At 37.2% G+C, this 12,647-nt stretch overlaps 1 protein-coding gene across 1 annotated transcript in view; it reads left to right on the forward strand.

Annotated features, from left to right (window-relative positions):
• The window catches only part of KCNH8 (potassium voltage-gated channel subfamily H member 8), a 207,724-nt gene that overhangs the window by 180,807 nt on the left and 14,270 nt on the right, over window positions 1-12,647 (forward strand). Inside the window, exons 14-17 of the mRNA XM_075085701.1 lie at window positions 3,597-3,635; window positions 5,366-5,721; window positions 9,933-10,039; window positions 11,002-11,078. Of these exons, the coding sequence (XP_074941802.1) occupies window positions 3,597-3,635; window positions 5,366-5,721; window positions 9,933-10,039; window positions 11,002-11,078 (579 nt within the window). The remainder of the gene's footprint in view (window positions 1-3,596; window positions 3,636-5,365; window positions 5,722-9,932; window positions 10,040-11,001; window positions 11,079-12,647) is intronic.

The following is a 12,647-nucleotide window of genomic DNA, read 5'->3' on the forward strand; positions in this document are numbered from 1 at the left end:
TACAGTAAATTTGCAAAGAATAGAACATATGTCATGCGTTCTTGTTTTTTTCCCCCACACTGGCAATGCTCTTAAATGGGTTTTTCCTGTTTCCAAAGAACATTAAAGTTCTACTCTGATTTTGAATCCTTTCCTTTCTTGAAAGTGTACTTTACCCTTTGACTTCTCAAATAATCATTCATATATTTTAGGACACAAGAGTTGCAAACAAATCAGCAAAATCATGTTTCTACTTTTGTTCCTACTTCTTGTGAAGACAACAGGAATCAGGCCTGTAAAAGCTGATAACATTCCTTTGAGCCCAAAAATGCAAATTTACTTACCTGGACGTTGAATGTATTAACCCCAAATTTAGCTGCATCTCTATATTTCTCTTTTTAGGGATTTATAATCTGAATTAGTCTTGAATTATTGTACAGCTAATTACCTGGCTTGGCCACAACTGCTGGTAGAGATTGTTCTATTAAAGACTACTGTCTCTTGACCCTGGAAAAATCTTCAGATCACTGGCTCTCAACAGCAAACCATCAGTGCTTTCAGATAGGGGAATGTTCTTTTTGTGTTTATAATAAGCAGTGATAAAGATTACTGAATTTTTAAGCTCTCTATATTAGCATATTAAATAATTACAAGATTATAAATTTGAGATACATACACGGAAGAATTCGATCTGAGTCTGCTTTTTGTACATGATCTATTATTTTTTTATCTTATAAAATTAAATTTAATAACTGGTTTCACAAGACATAAAGAGATACCAAGGCTGAAATTAAAAACTGAATTAGACCCTTTGACAGTATTTCACACAACTCATGCTAACATCAGTCTTTTTTGTTGTTTTTTTTTCCTAATGCACAGCAGGGGAAATACCCATGTTTTTCTTTCAGCAGCTTTTATCCCTTAAGAGTTGTACTTCATTTTAAAAGATTAGAATGTGAGTTATTTTGCATCCTCTTTATTTTTGCATAAGAAAAAAAAAAGAGCATTTTATTTTAAGCGTTTAAAATGTTTTACCAGAAACTAGGACAGTACCTCATATTTACTCTGATACTACATTTTACAGAGATAAAGGTAGGTGCAATGTGAAGTCTTTAAATTTACTGCCCTTTGATCGGCTTCATCCTTGTTCTTGTATTTATCTTTCCTTTTTCTCTTTGAGAATGGTATTTTTGCAGGGAGAGAGAGAAGACAGTTGCTGAAGGAGGTTTAAAAGCCAAACTCTTGAGAATTCTCTCTGGTGACAGATTAATTATACTTTCTTTTACCAACTTTCAACTACCATGCCATAAGGTCCGGGCCCCTGTTTTATGTGTGCAAGATATGGTGTTCAAAGTTACAAACAATAAACATGGCTGCAACATATAAATACAGACATAATTACAACACTCTTTACTGTGGTTTCTGTTCTATGGAAAAATAGTTTATAGGTCCAGGATTTATCTAAAAGTACCAATTAATTCAGACTGAAACTGTCCCCAGTGAGTTAAAGGGGTCAGTTTGCGGAAATGAAAGAAGAAAACCTGATGAGTGGTTTCTCACATCGCCTGCTCCCTGTTCATACCAATCCTTCTTTTCTGCTACCCTTCACTCCCAAGCACACTCCTTCCCCTTCCTGAGAGAAACGACCTGCCTTCAAAAATCCTTTTACATTTCTGTTGGCAAGGTCATAAAGCCACAAAGTGCTGCCACTACCCCCATTTCCTTTGCAGCCAGTTTCTCTCTGCTGCAGCGACCCGCAAGGGTAACACTGAGAGCAGAGAGGACCTATGGGTGGCTGGGACCGCTGTGCTGATGGGCAGTGGAGCGACTGGTCCTGGCAGCCAGGGAACAGTGCGCCCAGCTGGTCACGGAGCTGAAAGCCCAGTCCACCTGGAAGTCTCCAGCAAAGCTGTGGGAAATGCCACCAGGACACCTAGGAGACGTCCATATGATTTGTTTGGTTTTGTTTTCGAGATGTACAATCAGGATTAACACACATGTTCAGCAGACAAAAAAAAAAAAAGATAAGTCATCACCTGCATTACAAGCTACAAATGGCAAGTCACTTCTAAAGCCTTCAGCAGGCAAATTCATTCACACTTTCTAAGATCTTTACCATTTATACTGCACCTGTGCCTAGAAGCCAAGCAAACTGATGCCCTAAAATTCTGGGCACTTTGTAAATCAATCTTAAAAATATATGCAAAATGGACTGTTACTACTTCCTAATTCTGCCTTTAATATTTTAGTACATTTCCAGCTCTCCGTAATCTTGAAGGAGAAGGCGTTTCTTCAGTTGACATAGACTACAATGCAAGCTGGGAGATTTCAGTGTCTGAGATCTTGTCCTCTGCTAATATCATCTAGTACTTTATCTAACTCAGGAAAAACACAGCCTTTATTTTATTTACTTAGCCTAATTATTGCAGTTTTTCTGTTTGGCAGTTATTAGAGTGTTATTGCTGAATTTATTGATACACCTGCTACTGGCTTGGCTGTTGTGGAGTAGGATTTCTGCTTACACAAACTTAAACATTGTGTATTTGTGTATTATACCACTGCTAGTACCCTCAGTTTTATGAGCATCTGTGAAACAATTTTCAGGTTAACCTGAAAAACTTGTGAAGAAGAAAAGAACACAACTATTTTTAGCAAATCTGTGCCTAAAATTTGTGTATTTAGGAGCTCTGTACTCCTGTCTGAAATCCCAATGACTTCCAAAAGGCTTAACTTCTTCTACCTGAGTTTGGAGAAAAATAAACTGATGCTATGAATTTCAAATTAATGGGTGTTAAGCACTTTTTATCTTGACATGTGGGTTTAGGAAAACTGAAAATCACCTCTGAAAATTCTACCTGGCAAACTAAAATTTTCCTATGTATATTCAGCATGTAGGCTGTCAGAGACTTGCCCATGGTGAAGGTGTAGACATTCAAATAAACAACAGAATATTCATAACAGATATTATTCAGCAGTTCCAGTGGATTTTATTAGAAGTAGTTACACATAAAACTTGCATGATTTTTTCTTCTTCCTTTTCTTTTGTTTCGCTTTCTGTTTAATCCAAGAAGGGAAAATGGCATGGCCTTGACTAGCTGTTAGACACGTATCTCCCTCAGGATTACATTGGTCCTACTTTCTTCAGTTCCATCACTGCCTCTGAAAATTCCCCAGAGATGCTACAGATAATTAGATCACCTACATGCAAGGACTAGGCTGGCACAGGAGCTAGAGCTACAGAGAGGTAGGACCAAAGCAGAGCACTGTTCCTGCATGGGGTTCCATCAAACCAGCATGGAAGCCACCAGGCATACATTGACCCACCTCCAAACCCACATGGTTGGAGCCTTGGCCCAACTTTTTATTAAAGTAAAATGTTATTTTTTCAGGAACTAGCTTTTTAATGAAAATAAAACTTTTTTTTTTCTCACAACATCTGTTTCCAAGGAGTATCCTTTTTTCAGCGCTATGTCACCATTTAACTTAATACAGTTGTTTTATCATGAGATTCTTTTCTTGTATCACCCTAAGTGTTTTGGTTTAGATGTTTGTTTGCACTTGGAAGCCAATATTGTGCAGACGCACGTATTTGCTACTGTTCTGTTTTGTTTTTTCAGGTAATATCAAAATTATCAAACAAGTCTACGCTATCTCAGGTATGTTAGTCCCATTTGGTAATATGCCAAGCTTTACTTTGAAATATGCACATATTTATGGCAAGAGAAAACCTAGAAAAACTCCAACTGACTTCCATGGTTTCAGAATGAGACTTTCAATAGCATCCTGCAGCTAGTTCTCCCACCGTCCATTTTATGAGTAACAGCTTATGATCTTTTTCCCAGGTGCTGGATTTGGATATCCGACTACAGCACCTGCATTTTAAGTACATGGTTACCCAAGCCAAAATTGTAAATATGGGTAAAGCTCATTCATCAGTTCCAGGTCCTGTACAGTTTGATCATCATGACAGGCTTCAGATGACTATTATGTTTGACAACAAGGCTATTATATTTTACATAAACAGGTGTTTTGCCACTGTTCTAAATCCTTACCTTTTTATACATCTCAGGTGGAAAGGACCTAGTTCACTAAATCTGTCAATGTGTACTAAGAGAAAAGCATTCACTCAATGGAAGTGTGCTGTAGCACACAGCAAAATTAAACCCATGCTGCAAAACATTTAGACAGGTACTAATAACCACTTAGAACATTTGGATAAATTCCCCAAATCCGCATTTTCACCCAGCCAGTCTTACTTGGCCTGAATCTGGGAAATTTGAGTATAAAAGCTCATCTGAGCTTTTCTATCTAAAGTTAACAGTGCCTTAACTAAGCTTAAGAGTAGTAGCCTGAAAAGAAAAATTAATAGCAAACTTTTCTGAAACCATGAAGTTGCATTTGGCTATGCTCTTCACTGAGATGTGTGAATTTTGTTAATTTGACCTGGAACCTGATTCTGCCTTAGTCCATTCACCTACTACCAATAAATACAGTAAATTGTACCATGGGAATAAATGGAACTATTTTTGAGTTATGACCTGATCCTGACATGAGCTCTGTGTTGGCATATCTCAGCACTCATGACCAGTGTATTTTGTTACCATGAAACAATAATAAACAATACATTGCTCTCTTCCACTGTGCTTTAATTAGCACATAAAGTACAGAACCCAGGTTTATGTTGTTTCGAAATCACCCTGGTTCCAACATTGAGCATTCAAATTGCATTTAAAAAAAAAACAAAAAAAAACAGGTGTAGCTGTGCTTTTTGATGGCTCAGTTCTGAAGTTGACACCGTCACACCATTGGTGCATTAATGGAACTTTGCATAAACTGAAAAACCTGCCTGCTACCCCAGCAGTGGTTTCAGTTACAACAACTAAGAAGGGCACAAAGGACATTCAGGCTTGAGCTGAACTGGTGTAAATGCTATTTATACGTTTATACAGGGTTCCACATGAAAATGTGGAATTATATGAATTACCAGCCTCGGTTCTTTCCCTTGGTCCACCAGGAGTCTGAGAGTGTAACATTCAAAAGAAATAATGTCTCAATAAAGCAAGATTAATCTACTCAAGTGTACATATGGCACACAGCTTGTAAGAACTAGTCAAGTAATCTTTCTTGGTAACCAAACATATTGCAGTGAGTTCACTGGCTATGTCGCTAGTCACCTTTTTTAATTTGTTTGTATTTGCCTCATGTGTGCACATATAGCCATAGCTGAAGAGGCATGCTATGGAAGAGTTCCAAAAGAGCTATCTCTAATGAGACATGAAAGCTGTGCTAGATCTGGGTTTGTTCCAGGATTAACACCAGAAGAAACTCTGTTTCTGCAACATCAGGCTTTGAATTTTATGCTAGTATGTATCATCTGCTATTTTAGACAGAGCTCAAGGGAAATGGAAATATAAAGAAGAGACTCCCTTCAATTGTGGAAGATGAAGATGAGGATGAGGAGGGAGAGGAAGAGAGCAGCTCCCTTTCACCAATCCATACAAGAAGCACAAATTCCTCTCAGCAGAAGAAGGCTGGAAGCAATAAAAGCTACCTAGGGAGAAACTTGAAGCAGTTGGCCTCAGGAACGGTGCCCTTTCATTCGCCCATCCGTGCTTGCACTTCAAACCCCTCCAGAACCAAACATGAAACAGAGCTCCATTACTACTCCAGAAGGAAGGAGAAAAACCTTAAGTTACACCTTTCAGCACTGACCACCAGTGGTCCACCTGACCTGAGCCCAAGGTAATAGTTATGAATGGTTATTTTCTTCTCTATCACATAACGCGTGTTAAAAATATGCTGATTGTAACACTATAAAATACTTCTTTTTCTTCAATAGTTGATACTTTTGTTCATCCCACAGAGAAGGAGAAGTCCTCTTATTGTAGGAACTATTACTCACTATACAGTATGTCGTGACTTTAGGACTTTATTGCAAAATAAAGTATTTCTACCAGTAAAAAGGGAAAGTATTGAGCAATTACAAAAAATTACTATTTGAATAGTCTGGCTTTATGGTATCATTTTGTCCATCTATAATAATAAGCATTCCCACAATAGCACTGTGAAACATTCTGAGTCCATCAGAGAGACAGCCATTTAGAAAGCAAGTAGATGATAATACAGCATAGCTGTGCAAATACAGAAATTACTAGAGTATGTTGCTGTACGCTTCTACGGGAGAACTCATCTTGGGCCGCATCTCCGGGACACAGGGCTCTACCCACCCTGGGGACAGTGATGCACAGACATCAATATGATGGATACAAAATGTCCATTTATTTGGCTGCGTCACACGCTTATATAGCTCTTGCGCTTCCTGTTCCTGCCACTCCTATGGGGAGGAGTCTATCTTTCCGTCACATCCCGTGATCTTCCAGTCGCCGATCCCTGTCTATTCCCCTACAGTGTAGAGGACTATAATGGAAAACTATTGCCTAGCAATTTTAGAAAATATTTAAAGTTCTTTTACATCAGGGAAAAGAAACCTGATAATGCAAGTTATGCAGAGGATAAATATGAAGTTGAGAAAATTGTTTAGCTGTGACTTTTGACATAAAAAAGAGTCATATAATGGTTTACTGTTGTATTATTAGTGTATAATCTTAAAAATTTTTATTTCTTTACTTGTATGTTAGTTGTAAGGTGATTTATGTATCTTATTTCTGAATTGCAGCAATGTAATAATTAACTATTTACCAAGAGTTTTGGAATCAGTTCTTTACAGAAATCACAATCAGTTTTTCACATATGAGGAGCTGCAGCAGTTGATCTTCCAGTTCAAGTTTTGGTTTCTATAATTTGAAGTATTTTACATATTCAGGAACTTCCTTTATTCACTAGAGGCAGAGTGGTAGTTTCAGCAGCTTGCAATTGCAAACATGAAATAGCCACAGCTTGATCAATATTTGTTTACCTCTGTCAAGGCACCTGTCCCCCTAAGGATACAATCATAAAAAGGACAGGGAAGACTATATGGAAATCTTTCCCTCTCATCTTATATTTGACCAGTACAGTTGTGTTTCAAACAGGAGCAGGACATTAACTGATTTTAGTATTGTCACTATAGGGGAAAATAATGTGTGGAAAACCGGCTTCTACACTAGCAAAATTGAAATGCATAGTGGATATTTTCTCATTCTTTCATAGATCTCATATGAATTTGGTTCAGGTTAGCTATGAGTAAAGGTCGTTATCATTTGCATAAGTAGTGGTAAGTCAGGGAAAAAGCTACCTTTCATATTTTCTGCTGAAATGTAATCTTGCTAATTATTGTTCTGAACACCTGCAGCCAGATTTTGGCACCCAAGGCTGCAAAAGCAAATCTGAAACAAGTATTGTTACATATATTATTATTTCCTATTTTCATTCATAATTTTATAACTGCAGAATAATGCTCTTAATAGGCTGGAAAATTGATCCAAGACATATGTGTTTTCAGACTTTGTTTTCCAGCCAAAACACCTCCATATTATTTCCCAAAATTAGTTTATATTATCAGAACATTTAAACTGACATGTTAAAGTTACTCTAAAAAGAGCCTTAAGTGTTTCATAGCAACTACTAAAGAGAAAATAAGACCTTAATTAAGGTCCTCGCTTTTCTTTGCTGTTGGACGGCAGTGTAAGGGGAAGGCAAACTCTGGTTGAAACGTGCAGTCAGTGCAGTTGTGAGGTGTATAACCACACTTTGTCAAGAGAATGTACTTTGTCTGCTTAAGAAGCTTGGTCTGCTATGGATGCTCCCTACGGTAAGCCCACCAGAACTATTCACTGGTGCTTCAGGTTCTTTCCTTGTACACCGTAGTGAAGGCAATAAAGCACAGAGACTGGGTGAAATATTTAAATAGCTCTTGGTACAAGAAATAGAACTTCTAGGATGCAGTCATAGTCTTCCCAATCACTTTTTGTGTACTGCCTATGAAGTAGAAGAGCATCAAAAGAAATAAAGTGTAAGCGATAAAGGCAGCCCTGGGAAGAGCCATTTATGCATTTGAATCTCCTCAGACCTACTTGGACTAGTGCACTCAAGCCCTGACCAGCTGCATAGAAGAGGCCACATGCTAATCTTTTCTGACTTCGGATTTCTAGGAGTGGTGGTGTCTGTCTTCAGGAGAAAATTCAGAGCTGTACAATAGCTAATTCAGAAAGGGGTGAGACTTACAATTACTTTAGTCCCTTCGTGTTTTCAGCACAGTAGATTATCTTGCTCCAAAGCCAGTTTTTTATATATGAATAAGCATCTTGCCCATGACGTATTTTCCACATAGAATCCTGTCTTTTGGCTCTCCAGAACTAGCTATTTTTGCTAATACAGTTTCTTTTCAGCCTGAATTTTTAAACACTTTAAAGAATATAACACCTATAAATTCCAAGTCACGTCTGAGTAGGTTTTCCCCTGTGTGCTTTAAAGGCAGTTAAAATGTTAGCATTTTATATAATTAGAAATACCTACAAAAGGGATATTAGTGTTTAAAATTTGCTTTTTGAAGCAGTGAGGCCAGATGACATTAAACAGGTTTTACAGCAAATTTCAAACAAAGTAATCGTTCAGGTTTTTCAGCTGCAGATAACAGTATAGGCCAGAGCAGCTCAAGCACCACATTTGGGTCTCATCTCCTCCCAGAGACTGGTTAAGATTAGTGACATCTAATAACATCCAACTGGCATCATGAACACTCAGACATGACACAGAACCTTAAACCCACATGAAGAGCCAAGAAGGACAAGAATATATGCTATGTGCACAGAGGTCTAAGTCACATGGGTCCTTCAAGCCAAATACAGCACAGATATCTCTGTGTTGGCTGTTCTTCCTTTCTCCATTTTCAGTCAAGAGATTTGCTTGAGAATATCCTTATTAGATGGCAAGTCTAATTTCTATCATCACAAAGTTATCACCATTGACTGAGAGGCCAAGAGCTGCCAGCTTTAGCCCTTCCAGATTAGTATTTAACTCATCTGCCTACTGTAAGACAAATTCTGAATCTTGTGCCTGCACAACACAAGAAATTTATGTTCTACGTCTGTCGACTGGCATTTTTCTGAGTCACTTTCATCGACTTTAAAACCGTTATCTTTATAGGACAATTTGTTATAAATGAGAACAAAAAACATTCGTAATTATGACTATATTTTTAATAGTGTGTATTGATTTCTCCACCTGACACCAGTTTTCTATTCTTTGTATGCAGCACTTGATTGTTGTACAAAATGCTTCATTTTTTTCCTTTGTATTTCTTGACACTGCAAATTGGAGGTCAACTGCAGTCCATGAGTACAAACACCTGGCAAAAATGCCTTTTCTAGTACTTAGATCCAATACCAATACCAACATAACTGGGACATTTCAGGCTGGTCTACACATCTTCCTAAACCAAATCTGCAAACAAGATTGCGCTGCCTGACCTATCTAGGTTTAACCAACTTTGAGAATAGCTATTTGCATAGCAACAACCCTTTTGATTGTGGTTTACAGAGATGCTTTTATAAATGTGTTATGTTCAGGCTTAGGTTCTGCCTAAGTAAGCCTAATATAAGAGTCTGGCTGTTATATGCAGGGAGATTTAAACTTCACAAGAGCATAGTGAAGCATCTTTAATTGGTGTAGAAGGAAGAGTGGTGACAGATTACTTCAGATATGAAAAACAAACTATATTCAACACAGGTTTTGTTAGGACCCAGAATATACTGCAGAGTAATGAAAATGTTGAAACTTCAGTTAATTATGTTTGGCCTCACATTCCTTCCTCCAACAGTAAGTTTAATCTTTAGTGACTCACAAGAATTATACCAATATAACAGTTTTTACTTTTCTCTAAACTTAATGTTGTGCAAAATTTACTGTTGCTTAAAAATGTGCCCTTTAGGAGTAATTTTGACAACATAATTATGAATGTGATATTTATGAAACTGTTTATGAAACTGTTCCATCACTCCAATTTTTCTCAACAGAATTGTTGATGGGATTGAAGATGGAAACCATAATGAGGAAAGCCAAACCTTTGACTTCAGCTCTGATCAGCTCAGGCAGGAATCCAGGTTATCTCCTACAATTGGAGGTTAGTTTTGCCTGGGAAAATCACTCTTTAGAGAAAACAGTTTTCATAACTGCTTTTGTTCCCCTTTGTTTCTTTGATTCTCAGAAGTGGCATAAATGGATTTAACATATATCTGTACTTTCAGTACCACTTAAGTACCACCATCGGTACGGTAGAAAAATACAACAGGGTCCCGAAGACCATTTGGTGTTTTTCTGCTAACAGATAACCATGATAGAACAGTTTTGCAAAGAGTACTGTATTTTCATGCATTATATTTTATCAGCAGTACTGTAGGATCAGCTAGGAACCCCAAGCTCCCAAACTTTTGGCCATGGAAGATACTAAACACAAGAACAAAATTCAACATAAGAACATTTCAATATCAAATAAAAAAAAATCATAAAGACCCATGTGCAGACTTGGCTCTCAACCTTTGTTAATAATTAAGAAGCCTTAAATGACCTACACTCTGAAAAGGTTGATAAAATAACACCACAGAGGAAATGAGTACATCAGCATGGGGGGTGGGGTGGGGAAGAAAGAAAGAGAGGGGGAGGACAGTGGACTAATGCTGAAGAGACACAACTAGTGAAGCTCAGACTGTTTCCAACCTCCCCTCTTTTATGAATAAACAGTCCTCACATAATTCTGTACTTTTTGCATGGAGGCTATTAGGACACTTTTTGTTCCTCTTAAAGCCAAAAATGGTAATAGAAGCTTAATTGTATCTCTGATTTTCAAAAACGGTTGACATGTCACACGGTTGGCACCAGGGTTGTACTCTTCAGTCTTTTCAGGTTCAGACTGAAGAAAGCAGTATGAACTTTATTTGTCACACTTTTCTTGCACATTATACACTAGACATTAAACACAAGTGCAAACTAGGTTTAAATTTAAAGCATCGGATAAGTGCAAGAACAGCATTGCTGTTTCCAACTTACTATACTTCTCTCATTTATATGCATTTGAATTTTTTTCAGAGGCTGAAATTGGTGCTGCTGTGCTTGTTATCAAAGCAGAAGAGACCAAGCAGCAGATCAGCAGGCTTAATAATGAGGTAACAAGTTTTTGTGGGGGTTGAAAGATGTTAACAATGATTCAAGGAATGCTGCAAAAAAAAAAAAAAAAAAAAAAAAACCTTGGGAATATGATAAATGTGTGATAAATGAGTTTACAAAACTGGATGGGGTTCCAACTTTTAGGGCAGTTTGGGACTTTTAACTCTTTACCACATTAATATTTTACATGAAAGCTATATAGAAGTTTGTGTCATGGGCTACAGCGAAAAACAAAGTGAGTTTAGATAGTTAGCCTATCTAATTTTCTTAGAATTTATCCTCTTCTGTATGCATTTCTATTTCCTTCTTTCCTCTCATTCTTGCCCCAAGACCCTTCTTCCAACTTTTCTTGGTTTGTGAATGCTATGCTTTTGGAGAATTTCCTTGAAAGAAATGCAAAGCCAATCACGTTCAAATTCACATCAAATGTTTCAAATCATTTTACCTGTGCCTATTTAAAATGAAACAGTTGTTCATCCACCCCTGTTCAAGCAATATGACCTGAAGAATGCAGGGCCGATATTGTTCAGTGGTACTTTCTATTCTTCCCTTCTAATAACTTCAAACCTGTATTCAACTATCAATCCAACACTAAAGAGGAGATGTTCTCTGGCTAAACTGTTTCATATATCCAGCCACTGCAGTATTTTGGTTAACAAGATAAAAACATTAGACTTTAACTTCAGTTATACTGCAAGAATAAAATCTGTTCCCAGCATACTCTGTCTTTCACTATGAAGAGATTAGAGACAATTTATTATGATTCCACATGAGGAAATATTTAAATAAGTCCAACCACCAGTTTCTCTTCTTTTCTCCTGATCTCTTTGACTGCCAGAAATGTCAAGTTTTATTTTATTTTTTCCTTCTATATTGCATATATTTAATCTAGCTATTCTTTATTCCCATATATGAAGTATTGGGCTTGTAAACCTCTTCCATCCTTGGTCAGGTTAAGTTAACTTGGTCAAACAACTTATATGTCCTAAGCTAAGAGTGCATGCATGGTTAGTTAGTCACTCTGAATGCATCATCTCATTTGTATGTCAAACTGTAGAGTTCAGATAAAAGTCTCATGTCCTACTGACTACAGTTTTTTATAAGACTTGACCAAAGAACTCAGAAACACCTCCAGATGTTCATTGACAACACTATTATGATAGAAAATTATATGTCTTATGTGATACGTTTGAAACAGATAAGTCATATTGATTCATCCCTTTTGATTTTGAAGAGGACATGTATTTTTTAAATACAAGGGCATATTACATGGTTATCCACAAGAGGCAATTGGAAAACACATCATGGTGGCAAATGTGCTAAGGCAGGCGTCTTGTAGATTAACCAAACATTTCACCTGTAGTAGTTCTGGGCTTGTCATTGCTTTTCTAGTGAAAAGCAATAAATAAATCTTGGAGCAGGGCAGTATGTTAAATAAAAGAAGAAAAAAACAAAGCAAAACATCATGAAGGTCATTTCCCACCATGCACAATCTTCATTTTTCCCTGCTAACATTCTGTGAACAAAATGTTATGCAGCTTGCTTGCTTATACTAACATAAAAAAGGA

This window comes from Phalacrocorax aristotelis, chromosome 2 (genome assembly GCF_949628215.1).
Source record: "Phalacrocorax aristotelis chromosome 2, bGulAri2.1, whole genome shotgun sequence".
Taxonomy (NCBI): domain Eukaryota; kingdom Metazoa; phylum Chordata; class Aves; order Suliformes; family Phalacrocoracidae; genus Phalacrocorax; species Phalacrocorax aristotelis.